At 36.7% G+C, this 20,499-nt stretch overlaps 1 protein-coding gene across 1 annotated transcript in view; it reads left to right on the top strand.

Moving 5' to 3' along the window:
- CSMD1 (CUB and Sushi multiple domains 1) overlaps nt 1-20,499 on the top strand; it is a 2,488,924-nt gene that overhangs the window by 1,639,420 nt on the left and 829,005 nt on the right. Inside the window, exon 10 of the mRNA XM_027840340.1 lies at nt 7,528-7,649. Coding sequence (XP_027696141.1) covers nt 7,528-7,649 — 122 coding nt within the window. The remainder of the gene's footprint in view (nt 1-7,527; nt 7,650-20,499) is intronic.

A 20,499-nucleotide genomic window follows, 5' to 3' on the forward strand; every position in this document is an offset into this window, starting at 1 on the left:
GTAGTAGTAGTAGTAGTAGTAGTAGTAGTAGTAGTAGTAGTAGTAGTAGTAATAGTAGTAGTGGTGGTGGTAATAGTAACAGTAGTAGTTGTTTTTGTTGTTTGTCCTTTGTACTTGAAGAAGAACATGACATGGGGAGGTGATTCCATGACATGCAAGAGAATTGGATTTAAGTGAGGAAGGGCTATGCAACGTTACCAGCCTTACTTCCTCCTCTGCAGCCATCTGGGTCCAATAGCAAGAAACAGATCAGGACAACTGGAGATAGCCCTGTATGCAGCGGGAGACTTTGGCTTTTTTAAGCTAAGGTCTTTAACAGGTCTCTGTTTGACTGAGGCAACACCCCTTCAGTGATTAAGGCTAGGTAAGTAATAAGGCAGAGAATGACCTAGTCAAAAAACAAACAAACAAACAATCAGGTTGGGGAAGACCCTCAGGATTTCTAGTCAAAATAGAAATAACTGCTCTTTACATTCACTGTGAGCTAATCAGGGCCCAAATAGTGACCAAGTGGGACTTGGCCTGGGACTTATTGTTAGCCTGTCAGTAAGAGCCAGAGTGATCTGGATTAAAGGACTGGTCAATAAAAAACACATTAGCCCATAAACCCCAGGATATCTTGTAAGGTTTTAGTGATCAAAATTTGCATTTCTTTAGGCAGAGCACCCTCAGGTGAGGGTATGATACCCTATGCAGACAGAAGGAAGGGAAGGGAATGAATGAATGAAAGAAAGAAAGAGTTGTGTTGCCCATCTGGCCATTTCCAGTCAGGTCCCGATGGGGCAACTCCTACTCCTATTCACAGAGGTTGTTGTTTGTCCTTTGTTTTTTGAAGAGGACCATGACATCAGGAAGGTGATGCCATGCCATGCAAGTGATTTAAATGAGGGAGGGCTATGTAAAGTCACCAACCTCACTTTTTCCTCTGGAGCCATCTGGGCCCAGTGGCAAGATATAGATTAGAATGACTGGAGATGGTCCTGGATGTAGTTGGAGACCTTAGCCTTTTTAAGCTAAGATCTCTGACAGGTCTCAGTTTGACTGAGGCAGGGTCCATTAAATGATTAAGGCTAGGTAAGAAAGGAGGCAAAGAATGGCCTCTTTCATCTAGTCAAAAAAAAAAAAAAACTAAAGGAGTAATTCTCTGAAGAAGACAAGAGGGGGTGGGCTCAAGGTGATAATAGAGGATAGAAAGACCTGGATTGCTATGGTCCATGGAGTTATGAAGAGTCAAACATGACTGAAAGACTGAGCAACAGAAATAATGTATTCACTGTCCCACTCCCAAAGCTCCTTTCCCAAATCTTTCCATCCCTCCTTAAATTTCCCATGTCCTTTTTAAGTTAAAGTCTTTCCCAGGTACCTCTGTTGGACCCACTCTATCATTTATTTTCAATCTCTCTCTGTCTACCAGCTCCTTTCCTACTGCCTACAGATATGCACGTGTTTCACTCATCTTCAAAAACTTCTCACTTAATCCTTCCATCTGTTATCTTTAATCCTTCTTTACTATCACCCCAAATTTCTTCTGACTGTCATGGCTAAATTCCTTGAAAAGACCATCCATAATAGGTTCGTTCTCTCTCTCTCTCTCTCTCTCTCTCTCTCTCTCTCTCTCTCTCTCTATCTCTTTCTCTCTTTTTCCTTACTCTCTTCTTAATTCTCTATCAATCAAGCTTCCAACTTCATAATTCCATTAAAATTGTTCTCTTTAAAGTTGCCAGTGGTCTCCTAATTGTCAAATACACTGGCCTTTCCTCAATCTTCATTCTCCTCAGCATCCCTGTAGCCTTTAACACTATTGATCATTCTCTATTCCTTGATAATTCTCTTCACTGTAGGTTTTCAGGATATCACTCTCTTCTGGTTCTCCTTTTACCTATCTGATCACTCCTTTTCAATTTCATTTACTGGATCATCCTCCAAATCATGCCCTCTTACTATTGATGTCCTGTAGGGTTCTGGGCCCCATTCTCTTCTCTCTATATACTACTTCATTTGATGATATCATTAGCTCCCAGGGACTTAATTATCTCTACAGTGATGATTCTCTTGCCCTAACCTCTATTCTGACCTCCAATCTCACATCTCTAATGGACCTTTCAGACATCTTGAACTGGATGTCTAGTAGACATCTGAAACTCAATATGACCAAAATGGAACTCATCTTTCCTTCTAAATGCTCCCCCCTCCTAACTTCCCTATCATTGTCAAGGGCAATATCATGCTCCAAGTCCCTCAGGCTAGCAACCTAGGTGTCATCCTCAGACCCTTACTGTCTCTCACCTCTCCAAATCCAATCTGTTGCCCAGGCCAGTTGATTTTGCCTTTGCAATATCTTTTTTTTTAGGCAGTTGGGGTTAAGTGACTTGCCCAGGGTCACACAGCTAATGTCAAGTGTTTTGGTCTGAGGCCGGATTTGAACTCAGGTCCTCCTGACTTCAGGGCCGGTGCTCTATCCACTGTGCCACCTAGCTGCCCTGCAATATCTTTTTAATAACTCTCCTTCCCTCCTCTGATATGTCCAATACTCTGGTGCAGGACCTCATCAACTTAACCCTGAACAACTGCAACAGCCTACTTGTGGGTCTGCCTACCTCAAGTCCCATCACACTCCAATTCACCCTCCATTTAGTCACCAAGATGATTTTCTGAAGTTCAGGTCTGACCTTGTCTTCTCTCTACTTAATAAACTCCAGTAGCTACCTATGGCCTCCAGGATAAAAAACAAAATCCTTTTGCCATTCAAAGCCCATTATAACCTAGTCTCCTCCTTCTTTTCAAATCTTCTAACATTTTACTCCTTTCTATGTACTATTCAATCCAGTGACACTGTCCTATTGATGATTTTATGAACAAGACTCTCCATCTCTCAGTTCTGGGAATATCCTCTGGCTGTCCCCCATTCCTGGAATGCTTTCCCTCCTCATATTGGCCTACTGACTTCCCTGGTTTCCTTTAAATTACAAAGAAAACCCCATCTTCTACATGACACCTTTCCCAGACACTCTTAATTCTAGTGCCTTCCCTCTTTGATTATTTCCTATTTATCCAGAAATCAGTTTGTTTATATTTGTGTACTTTTTGTCTCCCCTATTAGATTGTGCGATCCTTTTAGGCAGAGATTGTCTTTTGCCTCTTTTTATATCTTCAGCCCCTAGGACAATGGCTGGCACATAGTAGGTGCTTAATGAATGTTTATGGACTGACTGGCTTCTCTAACCTTCATTGGATCCTGACTCATCCATAGCTCTGTTTCATCTGAAAATTTGATAATCACATCATCTATGCTCTGTCAAATTATTGATAAAACTGTTAACAGCACAGAGCTAAGCATGGTTTACTTCATTTGACACCTTCAGCCATGTTTATATTAAACCATTAACAAATTCTTTTTGAAATCAGCCATCCAATGAGTTCTGAATCCATTCAGTTGTGTAATTGTCTAATCTCTTCATCTTCTTCATGAGAATAGTGTGAAATTCTTTATTAAAGGTTTTGCAAAATGTTAGTAAACAAAATGCAAATATTTCACTTATCTATTGGTTTAGCAATCCTATCAAAAATGAAATGATGTCCATCTGTCATGCTTTGTTCTTGATGAAGCCATATTGGCTCTTTATAATCACTGCTTCCCTCTCTAGTTGTTTTCTGGCTGTCTGCTTAAATGGCATCAATACCTACTAGAACACAGGGTGGATTCAGGATCAGAACCATTATCTTTGAACCTATTTTTTGAAGTAGACTGTTAAGTTAGATGTACAATTAGAGACAGTTTGGCGGCACAGTGGTTATGGGGTTAGGAAGACATGAGTTCAAATCCAACCTCAGACACTTACTAGCTGTGTGACTATGAGAAAGGCATTTATTTTGTCCACCTCAGTTTCCTCCTCTATAAAACGGAGATAATAACAATGCCTGCCTCACAGGGTTGTTCTAAGGATAAAATGAGATTATATTTGTAAAACTTAAGGTGCTGTATAAATACAAGCACTTATTATCATTACTATTTTTGCAATTATATGGAGGCATTAAATATAAGCATTACTATTTCTGTTTAGGTGTTATGCTCCCTATTAAAGACTTCACATTTAAAACTCTCAATTGACTTTTACTGTCACTTAAAAAATCTTTTTTTTTTAAATAAAAGCTTGGTTTTCCTGGTTAACTGGCATCTATTTTTAAATGGTCTGCCTCAGGCTTGGCCAATGGCAGAAAACCAGAGTAGATACCAGTCCCAAGGGCAAGACTATACCAGTGGTGGACATTTTCTGTAAAGCCAATGTGGCAGCAAGGGCAAAATGCTCTTCTAGGGACTTAGAAAAAAAAGAAAAGAAAAGAAAAACAGTGATGGAAAAAGTTAGTGGCAAACTCCTCCCTGGCTTTATAGAAAGTTCTGTAAATAGAGATTGTGACACAGACATAATACATTTATGTACTTATATGCTTAGGGGATAGGGACTAGACCTGTGACTTCATAAATTTGGGGACCTACCAGTAAGGAACTTCCTCTGCTAGTGCAGGTCAGTATCATCTTACAACTTATAATTTTAGAGAGTTGACCAAAATATAAGAAGTTAAGTGATTGTTCCAGTGTCTCATAGCCAGATCTCTGAGAAGCAAGATTTGAAACCAGCCTTTTCTAGCTCTGGAGCCAGTTCTCTGTACTTAAGTATGTCTGTCTCTGTCTATACCACAATCTCTACCATCTCCATCTCTATCTAAATAATATACTAAGTACATAGAGCACTTGGCACAGCCCCTGGTGCATGGTAAGTATTTAATAAATGCTAGTTGACTGATTGACTATATCTATATAACAATATAACCAAATGTTTTTGATATATCAGGTTGTATATTTATATACACAGAGAGGTATTCACACATATACATATGTAGAGGTAGCCATGGTATGGCAGATTTTAAAATATCATTTTTTCATTCTTCAGTCGTTTCAGTCACGTCTGACTCTTTGTGACCCCATTTGGGGTTTTCTCGGCAAATACTAGAGTTGGTTGCCATTTCCTTCTCCAAAGATGACGAAACTGAAGCAAACAGGGTTAAGTGACTTGCCTAGGGTCACACAGCTATCTGAGGATACTAACATTTGCTATTTTATTCTTCAGCTCATTTTACAGATGAAGAAACTGAGGCAAACAGGGTTAAGTGACTTGCCCAAGATCACACATCTAGTAAGTGCCTGAGGCCAAATTTGAACTCAGGGAGCTGTCTTTCTGACTCCAGGCTCAGCACTTTATCCACTATACTATCTAGATTATAGTAGATAGAGTGATAGAATTCTGGGCTTGCTGTTCAAGAAGACAGACTCAGATGCCCCAACTAATGTTTCTAATACTGTGACCCTGGGCAAATCACTTCACTTGTGTATGCCTTAGGTAATTTTCCAGGAACATCAGAATATAAGATTGTAGATTTAAAGCTAGAAGAGCACCTTCTTCACAGATGAGAATCTGAGGTCCAAATATTATATAGCAAGGAGCAGAGACAGGATATGTCTACTAAGTCACAATCAGGTTCTGATCTCCTTTGGTGGTAGGAATTAAAACATGCATAATATGTATATTATCATTACATATATGTTTATTAAATAGAATTGTATATGTATACACATGATGAATTTACTTATAAGAAATATCTACATATGTTCAACTCAAATAAAATTAACAGTAGGTTCCTATTATGTTCATGGTACAGATAATATATGATCTACATGCTATATCATTCTTACATTAGCTTGCAATTACACATTAATTGCTGAGTGTAAGATTTTCACAACTAAAGTTCTCAATTGACTATAAACATTTTCCCTTAGTTTTACCTTTATTGCTGAAAATTTCTAATTAATGTCGCTAATGATTTTGTTTATCTTGTGGGGAAAAAAATCAGTATCTGAGATTCATGATCCTTTTTGAGAACAAAACCCCCAAAATAGACTAATTAAACAGAAATTATGAGTATGTAGGACATGTATATGTTTGTTGTCTGTTGTGTCCTTTTAAATCCCAATACATATATTAACTTTTTAAGTTCAAATGACCTTTTATTTATGTTTCATTTTTGTTTTTTTTTTTTGTTTTTTTTTTTAGGCAATTGGGGTTAAGTGACTTGCCCAGAGTCACACAGCTATAAGTGTCAAGTGTTTGGTCTGAGGCCGGATTTGAACTCAGGTCCTCCTGACTTCAGGGCTGGTGCTCTATCCACTTTGCCACCTAGCTGCCCCTATGTTTTATTTTTAACTTAGGAAATGTTCTGTTTTGGAAGAAAAAATGTCCATTATTCAAACATTTAAGTTTTAGTATATTAAAATAGTTGCCATCTGCTAGTACTTAATGTGTATACTTAAAAAATACTGAATAACTAAAAACTAGTTGAGTATTATGCTTGCAGGTTCATAACATCCAAGATTTAGCCACAGAGCAGAAGTTGGAATGAATTGGTACATTAAAAAAATTCATTCTGATTTAACTTCTTCCTAACTGGATTGGCTATAGTCAACTTTGGTTCACTGACTTGCATGGCCTTATCCAAATTCATGGAAACCCTTAAGGCCATTCAAAGCCTTGGGATTGTTACCTCAGGCTTCAGAAAAGCAAGATAAACACAGAGTTTGATCAAGTAGGATGGAATTCGATATTTCTTTATCCAAATCCCTCAGAGTCCAATTCTCAAACCTTCAGTGTTTTCTATTTACCTTTCACTGAGTATTAGCAAGTTAATTAATCAACAGGTATTTATTAAGCACATACTTTATGCCTTGGTAGTCATTGTTGATGAAAAGGAAGAGAAACAGTGCCTTTCTTTACAAGCTTATGTTCTAAGCAGAAGAGACATCATGTACACTTATAAGCACATACTAAATATGTACAAAATTGATACACAACAGCAGGCCAGGACAGAGGAGGGTATAGTATAAAGAGCAGTGAACTAGCAGTGGGAGGACCTGGAGGCAAGTCTTGGGCCCTTCTTTACCTTCAGGAAGTCTTGTGACTTCCCAGATTTATGGCTTTGGGAACTTTGTGGCTTTATTTCTCTTAGTCTTCATTTCAACAAAATGAGGTTGTTGTAAAAATTGTTGTTGCTGTTGTTCAGTCATTTTGGGGCATGTCTGACTCTTCTTAACATTTTTTTCTTGACAAAGATACTGGAGTAGTTTACCATTTCCTTCTCTGGCTCATTTTACAGTTGCGGAAACTGAAGCAAACAGGTTAAATGACTTGCCCAGTGTCCCACAGCTAATAAGTATCTGAGGCTGGATTTGAACTCAGGACTTCCTGACTCCAGGTCCAGCACATTATCTATTACAACATAACTTAGCTGTTTATAGACATTAAAGCTAACTTATTGAATAACTTTAATAATAATCAAAGCAGACTACCAGGGGTCTGGATCTAATCAATGAGCCATTTTATTATTTTATTTATTATTAGTCAATGTTTTTCCCACATTAAAAACTGTAATCCCAAAATATTATTAGAAAATAATACAATTTTGTTTTTGTATCTCTAGCTAGGACATGTGGTTCCAACCTCCGTGGACCAAGTGGGATCATTACATCACCTAACTATCCAGTTCAATATGAAGACAATGCACACTGTGTGTGGGTTATCACCACAACAGATCCTGAAAAGGTACAACTTTTTTTTTTGCTATTATTTAAATAATGACTATTCTTATTCTATCGAGCATTTAAAAAAACATGCTATAAATGTCATATTTTTAAAATATGTTGCTTGAAATGAAAGTGGTTGTCATTTACATACCCTTGATTACCTAGAGGTAGTTATAATTAGGTAAATGCTCTTAGCATCACGCCAAATACTGATAATTTCTGGTGTACCCCGCCCAAATTCCTGTGATGCTATAAATCAATGTCTTCCTTTCACAGGTCCTAACTCTACCCTTTGGTTTCTTGCTTCTGTCTCTTTAAGCTTGTTCAACTCCTTTTGTATTGGATTAGGGCAGCTAGGTAGCACAGTGAATAAAGTGCCAGGCCTGGAGTCAGGAAGACTCATCTTCCTGAATTCAAATCTGGCCTCAGACACTTACTAAATGTGTAACCCTGGGCAAGTCATTTAACCCTATTTGTCTCAGTTTCCTCATCTGTAAAAATGAGCTAGAGAAGGAAATGGCAAACTACTCTAGTATCTTTGCTAAGAAAACCACAAAATGGGGTGACAAAGATTCAGACACAACTGAAAAAAAAACAGAAAAAATTGAACAACAAACAACATTGTGTTGAACTAAAGCCTTGCTTGAACATTCTAGTCAGAATGCATATATCTGTCCTCTTAGAAATATACTAATCAATCTCTTGCACAAAATAGACTGGTTGTTTACTGTTGTTTTTCAAATCATTGGCTCTTATAAAAACTTCTATATAAAACTTTCACTAAACAGAATAAAAAGATTTAAGTAGGTTGATCACCTACCTCCATTCTGTTCCCTGATGAAAAACAGGGATGTTTGTTCACTTATTATATAGGTATTACTTTCTTTTTTAATCTTTAACTAGGAATCTGTTCTATAATATATTGAGTTTTGAAGCCAGTTATGATGTTGAGTTTCTCTATGTGTGAGAGCATAGAGTAGGAAGGATGCTAATAACTTAAAAATTTTCTGCAGATTCTGGAAATGAACATCAGGGGTCAAGTTGTATAGAATGATGTATTAAAGATCTTACAAGCTGCTTCTAGCAGTATGCCCAGAGCAAGGTTGGTAAGATCAAATAGCTAACTAGCTAAGTGCTTAACTTCTCAGAGTAGAATGACTACCTTCCAGTACTTTGCTTCCCCATTTCTTCCTTTCCTCCCCACTGGTAGCTTACTGATTGTCTCCAAAGAATTGGATATTGGAATGGAAAGAGACTGAACCGACTCTATGAGTCCAATCCATTCCTGAATAGGAATGGCTTCTCCAAGTGGCCATCCATCATCTCTTTAAAAAACTCCAGTTAGGAGGAACTCCTTATCTTCCAAGGCAGAGATTTTACTTTTGAATAACTATTTTAGGTACCCTCCCCCCCACACACAACTTCAGGTTTCTGGATGTTATTGAAAAGGAAAATGAATATGGAAAAGAGAAAAGTTTCTAACACTGAACGTGGAAACTAACTTTCTATTGGTTCTAATGAATAAACAATACACACACAAAAAAGATTTGATTCAATCTCAAGAATTAACACATTAAAAATACTGTATTAGGAGATTTAGCTCTACCAGGAAAATTGGAAATATTTTGAGTGCAAAGGGTCCTTTTTTCAGTGAGACAAGAAAGCACAGGCTGAATTTCATTTGTCTTTGTACTTGAAGACAGTAGGGAGGCCTCAGAACTCAGGAATAGGGGCAAACCTTAGGAATCAGAGTCTCTCTCAAGAATAGTAGAAACAGGCACCTTGTATATAAATCATAAGGGCAGGGGAGAAGTTCTGAATAGTTTAATAAACTCTGGTCCCAAGAAAGGGATAGAGAAAAAGAGAAAAGTAAAGTGGACACATGTCCTGGTAATACCTCCTGGCTCATCTTAATGAGGGATTGCCACCTAGTGATTTATTATACAGAAGTGGAATTTCTTTTCCTTTATACTTGCTGTTATTTAGAGAATCGATAGCATAGTGAAGAGAGAGATGGAGTGAGAATCAGGGAGAGGAGTTCAAGCCTAGCCTCTGACATGTACTGGCTGTGAGATCTCTGGCAAGTCCCTTAACAACTTAGTGTCCCATATAACTCTAACTCTGTAAAAATGATGCTGAATTTTTGCAGTTCTGTGTTGGTAGAAGGAATTTCTATGAGAATTCCCTGTGCCAGTGAAATTATAGATCTGACTTAAAGAAAAAAAAATAATCTGTGCTGCTCAGGTGGTACCAGGGTTTCCTGGTTATTTTGTGTGAAGAATTTCAGCTATCTCATCAATAATTTCCAGACACTACAGACTCAGCTGAAAGGCAAAACAAAACAAAAACAGATCATGCACAATGATGTCCTCCGCCTAAATTTATATGCATAGCAAGCTACGTAACAAAACTAATGCCCAACAACCACAACAGGAATTTAAGGTGGAAAATGCTAGGAAAAAAATAGCTTTTCTCAGTGCTTATTTAGATTCTGTCATTAAATGAGAGATTATTTTCACTTTTATTGCAGAGTTCAAATCCTCACTACATAAGATGACTATAGATAATAAAGTTGATAGTTTTTTATAGTTTCACATACATAATTTGCAATTATTATACTACAAATTAAGTCAAGAGCCCAGCAAGGTATGTTCATTATCTGGTTTCATTTGCTCTAAAATGAATTTCTTTGATTTAGTCTAAGTGGAATAGAGACCCCTACCTGTGAAAGAAAAAAAACTGGCTACATTTTTGCATTGATTGGATTTTTTAAAAAATTATAGTATAATGTTCAGTGCTCTAATTGCCCTGAAATGAGTAATATGGACAAGTATATGTTTTTTCTGCTCTAATTATAATGAATACTTCTCTGTGTAAAGCTGACATCTCCTTCCATTCTTAGAATTTACCAAAAATTTTCTTCCCTGAGAATCTGTTAAAAGTGAACTATCCCTCTTAAAATTTTCTTATCCATAGAATTTTTTCTGGATCTCTCCTTTGCCCTTATCACATTCTATTTTATATCATGTTTCTTTGTATCGTTTTTTTCATCAAGCCTTTTAGATGGTAAGTCCTTGTGTACAAAATGTCATTTTTTTCATAGGATCATATGATTACAGAATCAAAAGATTCAAAGCTTAAAGCAACTTAAAGATCAGTGAGCCCAATGACTTCATTTTATAGATCAGGCAACTGAAGCACACAAAGGTGAAATGATTTGCCCAAGGTCATACAGGATTGAAGTAGCAGTCGAAATTCTTCTGTCTCCAAGTCCATTACTCCTTCCTATACGCTGTATAGATTTTCATCTGTACTGTCCTCATGCTGAGAAAGACTACATGGTAATGTTGTTGTACGTGATAACTACAATGCATCTGGAATTTTAAAAAATTATCCAACAAAATAATAGGGAGGGAATAAACATTTATGAAGCACCTATGTCCCAGACAGATAGGTGGTACAATGGATAGCATACCAGGCCTGAAGTCAGGAAGATTAATTTTCCTGAGTTCAAATCGGGCCTTGGACACTTACAAGCTGTGTGACCCTAGGCAAGTTACTCAGCCCTATTTACCTCAGTTCCTCCGTTTGTTAAATGAACTGGAGAAGGAAATGTCAAACCACTCTAGTATCTTTACCAAGAAAACCCCAAATAGGGTCATAGAGTCAGACACAACTGATGCAACTGAATAACAACAAAAGGGTTTATAAAATGCTTTATGTGGTAGGATGGCATAGTAGAATGTGTGCTGAACTTCAAGTCAGAAAGACCTGAGTTCAAGTCCCATGTAAGACACTAAGACACAGGAAGATTGTCATGTTCTTGCAGTAGTACAACTAGTACTGCTGTGTTACTGCAAGAACATCACGAGCTCTCTCTATGCCTCCATTTCTTCATCTATAAAATGCTGGAATTGGACTTGATGGCCTCTTCAACTTTCAGTCTATGAACCTATGATCGTCTCATTTGATCTTCACGATATTGTAGTATTCTCTCTAGCTTATCAATGTCCAGTAATGGTATCAGGATTCACATTTTCCAGATAAGGAAAATGGGGTTGAGAATTCATAGGATTATATATTCGGAAGTAGGGGGGCAGCTAAGTGACACAGTGGATAGAGCACCAGCCCTGGATTCAGGAGCACCTGAGTTCAAATCCGGCATCAGACTCATAACACTTACTAGCTGTGTGACCCTGGGCAAGTCACTTAACCCACATTGTCCAACCAAAAAACAAAAAACAAAACCAATGGGAACTAGAAGTGATTATAGAGGTCACTGAGTAGATTTAAATGACTTGTCCATGACCATATACCTGGCAAATAGCATGGTAAGGTTCACACACAAATCTTAACTAACTTCAAATTCATTACCCTTTGCTATACTATTCTCTCTTTCCCAATGAATATCAAATAGGACATTACATTATTCAAATGAAATGTCAATCATTATTTCCTGAATACTTCTGATATTAAGGTAAGTATGAAGACAACTCTCAGAAGTCTTTCTTGGACCCAGATTTCCAGAAAAGAAAATAATAAAGCCTGTCATCATCAGTCAGGCAGGAATATGAACCTGTATATTACTTTTCTAAAAGTCAATATTATCCAATGGTTAGAGTTATTCAAGTTGTTAGTGATGAGTCAGATAGCTTTTTTCCCTATTGGTTAAAGAAAATATAGAGTTTGATAACTTCTGCTTCTTTCTTTTTTCATATACTATTGCAAGAGGTAGTGTTATTAGAACTCTAGAAGAGGCAAATTTCTATGAAGGATGCTGCATATTTCACTCATAGCATATAGAATTACAGAGTTAGAAGTGACTTCAGAGGGAATTGACTCCAAGCTGTACTCAAAAAAAAAAAATAATGTTCTCTATAACAATAGAACAATATAGGAGATAGAGTTCTGGCCTTATAATCAAGAAGACTTGGATTCACATTCTGTCCCAAACTCTGAACAAATCATTTAATCTCTCAGAATATCTGTTTCCTTGCAAGTACTGGAAGATAATGATGTAACGCATACAAAATATTATATAATACTACATATTTTCACCTTTCATCCTTCTACTGAGCTCTAGTCTGACATCTCTAGTTGTCTATTATACACACCTTGATGTATTTTGGCATCTCAAACTTGGCATGTCCAAAATTGAACTAATTATATTCTCCTCTCTGCCCCTGACCCTGTACTTCTTCTAACTCCCTATTTCTGTCAAGAACTTTGCCATTCTTCCTTTTGCCTAGTATTTAATTACCTTGCATTTAGTTATTTTCTATAAATTTGTATTTATTAACTCATATTTATGCTATATCTTTCATATATACTTTGTGATGTCCTCCATTGGAACATAAATTTATTTTGAGTATAGATTATTTTCTTCTTTGTATTTGTATCCTAGATATGTAGCACAGTGCCTGACACATAGTATAAGCTTAATAGGCATTGATTGATTGATTGGAAGCATCCTTCATCCTTTACTTTCACTCTCCATATACATATTTTTTTTTGCCAAGTCTTATTAGTTCTATCTTCTTAATATCTTTTGTATTCATCTCCTTCTTTGTACTCAGACAGTAAATATCCTAGTTCAGGCCCTCATCATGTCCTTCCTGGAGTATTACAATATCTTCCTCATGAATCTTTCTTCATCTAGTATTTTCTCTCTTCAACCAGTCCTCCACAGTGCTACCCAAATGATATCCCTAAAGCAAGAACTACCATAACATTTTTTTTCTGTTCTAGATGTTTCTGTGGTTTTCTGTTGACTCTAAAATTAAAAAAAAATTCTCTTTGACATTTTAAGCCATTCACAAACAGCTCTCACCCTACCCCTTATCACATACACTTCGTTTCATATAACGAACCTTACTTGCTGTTCCCCTTCACATCAGTCCAGTTCATGTTTATTTCCCTTTGAGTGCGCTATCTTCTGTGCCTGGAATGTATTCACTTCTACAGTGGAAGTACCTTGGGTGAGAACATTGTACTTTTGTATTTGTATCCTAATCACCTTGCTTGATGCCTGTCACATAATAATGATTGATATATTATTACTTTATCCACTGTACTGCCTAGCTGCCCCTGATCAATATATTCTTTTTGACTGATTGAAAAAATAGTAATCTAGACTTTGTTAGAAGACTTTAGGTTAGGGGAAATTTACTGTCACCCAAAGCAGGTCATGTCACTTTTAAATACCTTTAACTTTATTTTTTTGCATTAAATCTAAATTTACTTTTTTTTTTCAACTTCCACCTTTGATCCTACAGTAATTCTGTCCTCTGGAGACAAACAGGATAAGCCTAATCTCTCACCCACATGACAATCTTTCAGTTACATGAATACTGCTACTATATTCTGTCTCCAAACGTCATGTTTCTCTTCTTCTCTCTAAATACCCCATTTTTTCAACCAACCCTCATATGACATGAACTCAAGACTATTCATCATCATGGTTTTCCTTTAGATGTTCTCCCTCTTCCTATGGTTCTACCTCCATGATTCTCAGGGTATCATAGCTTTAGAAATGGAAGGGACCTCATAGATCATTTAGGAAAATCCCTTCCCTTTACAGATCAGAAAGGAGTGACTTGTCCAAGCACACATGGGGGTAGCAAATGCCAAGTTCAAGGCTCATATAATTGTGAAATAAGGAAGATGTGTATTCTATTTTTATTAAACCAGGAGAAGTTTATTATACCACTTTGTCAGGGGACAAAAATGATCCCTGCATGTAGAATTTCCATTTTATGGAGAATAAATATGAGAATAGCTATGTGGTTTGACTTGTATTATAATCAAATCCATGCAATAGAGAAGCATTTTATAATTGGATTTTGTCATTTGTTACTGAAGAAAAATCTCCTGTTATCTATTTAAAAAGTAATCCCTGAAATATGTTGAAAAGAAACAGGCTTGAAATAGTCACTGTTGATTGTAGTAGCCAGTACATTTAACAGTTAAAGTCCAAAAGTAGATGAAAAGGTTGACAAAATCCTTAGGGGCATGAGTGTGAACACTGGACACTTGTCTCTCTTCTCTTTATGATACAACCACGGCCTCCCGTATTTATTTCCCTCCTCCCAAAGGAAGCGGTGGTTTCCTAGAGTCCCAACCTAGAATTTAAGAACAAAAGGAAAAAAAGAACAAAAACAAAAAAACCCTTTAAACAGATGAGTAGAAACTCATCTTTATCCTCTTCCCATCCCCAACAATAAGGATAGAGTCTGTAAAAAAAAAAAATTCCCATTCATGTCATCCTGCCATTGGAGTCAGATGTGTTCTTGGGCTCCACACTCTTGAGTGTTATCATCCCTCTCTGGGAATCTTTTGTCTATCCCTCCATTACATGATTAAAGAAAATGCTATTTCCATTTTGTATTCTATGTACTATAGTTAACTATAAAAATTTACTTGAACCTCTATGGGGAACAATCTAGGAAGAATAAGGGGGAATAAGTTGAATGTGGGGAAGTTGTACGGAGTGAGGAAACTGGGGAAGCAAGATATTCTTTGCCTATTTCCTGTTTACCTTCAGTTATTTCCAAATAATAACAGCTCAAGAGTTCACTTAGTTAACTCTTAAATAACTTAGTTAATTCAGATAATTAGATAGTTAGAGAGAGGGACTAGATCTGTCATGTCACTGATATAGGGAGCACTTTATACCGATTCAGGTTAGCACCTTCTCTGCCACTGAGTCTTGGAGAGTTGTCTAGAAGAGAGGTATCATAGGTACATATCTCACAACTCTCCTGAGTGAGGCCCACATCAGATTCAAATATAATCAGCAAATATGTAACTACATAAGTAAAATAATTTTAAAAAGAAATAGATAAACATAGGTGGTTTTCTAAGTCAGTATATGGATGGTTCAGTGACCCTGTTTCTTTTTGAGCTTGACACCAGGGGTTTAGGCCATTGAGAAGTTAAGTAACTTGCCCAGAGTTACACAGCCAATTTATATATCATAGTCTCTCTATCCTCTACTCTATAGCTTGATAGATAGTTAAATTTCCACTAGTTTGAAAAGAACACAAGAAATAGCACCATACATTGTCACTTCCTTCAAATTGAAAACACATTGTCTCTGAAGACCAGGATCCTTAGAGCATACTTGGAGGATTCAGTCTATTTCAGTGACAAATGAAATATGTTAAGTAACATTTATAGGGATGGGGAACAACTATTTTTCTCTTCTCAAATTTCCAGAACACTTCAATATCAGGTTGTGTTTTATTCAGTTAGGTTTGTATAGACCTATTCCTCCATTCCACAGATATTTTTAAGCACCTATTATACATGGACTACTGCATCAAAGCAGAAGTTATAACTGTGGCATAACATTTTAATCAATGTGAGCTAGATGGGCTCATTAGGCCTCACCTATAGGAGGAATAATCTTTCTAGTCATAAATACACTTAAATGGATTTTTAAACACTGAATGTGCCCTGCATCCACAGACAGTGTTCAGAAAGGAAACATAAGGAAGTTGCTTTTTTTTTATTCTGAAAATTCTGTCAGTATCTTCAAAACCTGTCTTCTAATGTAATTTAAAACCATGGTTAAATTTCCAGTCAAGATATGCTATTCCTTACAAAACAGTGACTACACATGTATCTATGAGATTCTTATGCTTTCTCAACCATGTGGTTTCAAATTTCTTCTAGGGTAGCATAGAAACCTGGAATTATAATGTAATTTACTGACTGTAGTACAACTCCATTATATTAGTCAATGGTTAAATGACTTACTCAAACGCAATTAGTGGCAGCACTGAAATTGAACCCCGGGTCTGTTGACTATTGATTCAATGTTCTCTTTACTACATGAGGACAGAGGTTTCTGAGAATGTATTAGATTTGTTCCAGGAGTTCACCAGTAGGATGGCCTGATATTCATTTAGGTTAATTTTCTTTATATAAATATGATTGAGAAGTGTATAGGAGAAGGCAGCAGGGAAAGGTTGGGGAGGCAGTATCAGTGATATAGCAGGGGAAGCACTACCATGATGATAAGACCAGAGATCACTGAAGTGCTGTCTTATATTGGCCACTTAATCATAGGATTCCTACTTTGATAAATAAAAAAAAGAAGTTATTCGAGTCAAGAAAAATGTCTAAGGCAGTTTTGTGCTTTTACTAAGTAACTTCGACCTTTCCCTATTGTGTCACCATACCAGACACCTAAAGATAGTTATCGCTTGTGACATATCTTTGCAGATATCTGCATTGAATCTTCTACCTATTGCCAAATGACATTTTTGCTAATAAACAAAGAATCTGTCAGATGTATGTGTTTTGTAATGTTTTCTTTCTCCACATTTTGGACATTTGAATAGCCTGTCTCTTCCTTTCAATATGCAATAAGGGTCAGGGAGATAAACTGCAGATTCTCTTCTCCTCTGTTCTGGTCAAGAAGTAGAGATTACTGTTCCCCCTACACACCCCTACCTCTGCCCCTCCTACATATTTAATCACAGAACTTGAAGATTGATGGAAATAAAGAAAACAAGCTGGGTGGATAGATGACCTAGTCCTGACTCAGCGACCGACTATGAGAGTCTTAGTCAAATACTTCACCTCTCTAGGCTTCAGTTTCCTCCTCTTTAAAAACAGAATGTGTGTTGAATTATCTTGGTCTCTGAATCTCTTTGCATTAGATTTTATTTCCAAAATTTTTAATGCAAAATCTACTTATTTCACCTATTTCGTTCAGCTATTCTTTGTAAGAATGAAAATTTAACTTGTAGATGAGTGAATTGGTCTTTCTTAAATTAATTGGGCATAGCTGAATGATTTATTTTATAAATATAGAAGACATATGCACATTAAAAGTCCCTTCCCTTCCCTTCTCCCTCTGCCTCTCCCTTTCCCTCTCCCTCTCTTCACATAGGGTATCATACCCTTACTTTCAAGTTATCTTGGGATTTATGAGCTAGATTTGTTTCTTAAGGACCATGCCTTAAAAATCACTCTGGCTGTCCCTGATTGCCCATAGGTCCCAGTCGAAGCCCACTGGGTCATTCTTTGGGTCTTGATTGTTCAGAGTGAGTGTGAATAGCAATTGTTTCTTTTCTGGCCAGAAACCCTGAGGGTCTTCCTCTCCCACATTGATTTTTTTTTTCTGGTTTAGGTAAAAGAGGTCATTTTGAGTCACTGAATGAGTGTTGCCTCAGATACACTGAGACCTGAGGAAGACCTTAGCTTAAAAAGACTAAGGGCTCCCACCGCATCCTAGGCCGTCTTCCGTTATCCCAATCTATATCTTGCCGCTTGAATCAGATAGCATCGAAAGAGAAAGTGAGGTTGATGACTTTGCATAGCCCTCCCTCCCTTAAATCCAATTCACTTGTATGTCCTGGAATCACCTCACCCATGTCACAGTCCTCTTGGAGAATGAAGGACAAACAACAGCAACAACAACAACCTGTTCCTTAGACATTTTCTTAGTGTGTCACTCACCTCCATGGATATAAAAATTCATATTTTTAAAGTTAAAAATACAGGAGTCATTTGGACAATGTAACTAAAGCAACTTCTTCTGTCTCAGTGAAAGAGAAGTCAGTTCTTTTGATAATATTTGTAGGGGAGTAGACAAGGTAGTACAGGCCGATATACTGAAACATGCACAAATACCCTTAGTTGAACACTACTTAGACACCTGAAGGCATCTCAATTAAGCAGAATTGCCATCCAAATTAAGCAGCAGTCATTGCCATTAAGTATAATTAGGCTTAATTTGATTCCTTGGGAGACAGTCCAAATAAGCAGGCTTCCCGATTAGGTGCATCCTGATTATATAAAAGTTATATTACATATTGAGCATTCGGAAGAGAAGCAGTTCTGTAAGGAAGCCTGCCAAACAGAAATGGCTGCCAAAGACTTTGAATGAAGCTCGAGGATCTGTAGTGTTAGTGTATATATCATTTTAGGGAGGGTTTACTTTTTATGAACAGAAAGAAAAAAAAGGCATACTTCCCACTTACTTGAAATGTTATACTAATGCTGATTGGAGTTAGTTATCATAGGATCTACTTTGGGGATAATTCTACTCTCAATTGGTGATTTATATTGTGTTATATTGCACTCTTCATTTTTTTTTTACTTGAGAACTGCTATGTGTTCAAGTGGCATGTCGTGTTTCAATTTATGCCAGGCTCTAGGAGGGATTTTACTTTATAATAGAATTAATGTGAACTATTCAGAACTTCTCTACAATTAGATATATCCCAGAACACAATACTATGGAATAGAAATACTGCAAAATAACTGACCAGGCAGAATGATTATGTATATGTGTATAACTTGTTTGCATAAGCTTTCCTCATTTTGAAAACATAAAGGCAAATAGAAAAAAGTAACTTTTAAAAGCTACAGAATAGATTTGTCAGATTTCTTCTAGCTCTACCTCTGAGCTTTCTTTTTTATTTTGTTATTGAATGATCTGATGTAATAAAATTATTTCTATATAAAATATACCTCCAAATACGTGTTGATATAAAGGTAACTGCATGTAATTTATTTAATGCTAAAATAAAATTAAACATGTCACCTAATATTATAAGAAGACAACTGGTGTAATGCAAATATATATGGTGTGTGTGTTTCTATAGACTGTAACCACAGAGATAATTTTCACAGATTAAAAGGAGACATGGAAATGAGAAATATAATGATCCAACAGAGTATTGTTAAATGTTACTGTCAGTTCAATAACCTCTGCTTTTCCAGCCCAACAGCCATGAGCAAATCCATTCAAGGCCTTCATTCATTCAGGCTTCCATGTCATTGAACACCTTTGGAGGAAGGTCAGATCACATACTAACATCCTTCACTGCACATTAACTATTTTTCCTATCCATCATTACTACTCAGCCTTTCTCTTTGCTTCAATATCCATAGATAGATAGCCCTTGTCATCTACCCACTGTGTTCACCTCTCATCTCAGGACTTCACACATATTTTTGCTGAGTTTGTGTGACCTTTCTCAAAAAAACAAAACAAAGCAAAACTTTAGACCCTCAATATTATTTTCTCCCCATGTCTGTCACTCTCTCATCTCTATCACATGCTTTTCTAACTCTGTCTCCATTTTCCCTAGTCTTTTATCTCTCATTGTCATTATACTAGAAATATCATTGTGTATTTATCATTCCTATTTCAAGCTAAAAATGATGAGGACCAAGTTTGTCATCGACTCCTCACCCTGACACTGTCATCACATCAAACTGTCATTCTTTTGAGAATTCATTGCCTTATCTATTTCTGCTGGTATTACATCAAATACTTCTATTTAAACCACTTACTTCCAATTTTCCTTATATGCCAAATTGTTACAAAAGTGTCATTTTTCATCCACAACATCTTGTCGTTTTATCCTTTTCATTCATCAATAGCCAAGTAAAATTTTTGTATTTTTGAGCACCTATTATGTACTCTATACTTGGTTATACTATGGGAAAAAACAGAGTCTGAATCATAGAATGAGAGAGTGACAGAAATATAAGATGTATTTGTTATTTATTCCCCAAGCATTTAAGGACTACCTAACTGCATACAAACCTCTAATGGAAATAGTAGGGGAAATTTAGGGGAAAAATTGATAACGCTCAACTTCTACTGTTACAATTTGACAGGGAGATAGAATGATAAACTAGTAATACACAATATTACATGAATGAATTAATGAATTGATGAATGAACAATTCTTTGTTTGTTTTTCATTTTTAGACAATTGGGGTTAAGTGACTTGCCCAGGGTCACACAGCTAGTAAGTGTCAAGTGTTTGGTCTGAGGCCGGATTTGAAATCAGGTCCTCCTGACTTCAGGGCCGGTGCTCTATCCACTGCACTACCTAACT

The sequence above is a fragment of the Vombatus ursinus genome, unplaced genomic scaffold (assembly GCF_900497805.2).
Source record: "Vombatus ursinus unplaced genomic scaffold, bare-nosed wombat genome assembly UNPS02014841.1, whole genome shotgun sequence".
NCBI classification, from domain to species: Eukaryota; Metazoa; Chordata; class Mammalia; order Diprotodontia; family Vombatidae; genus Vombatus; species Vombatus ursinus.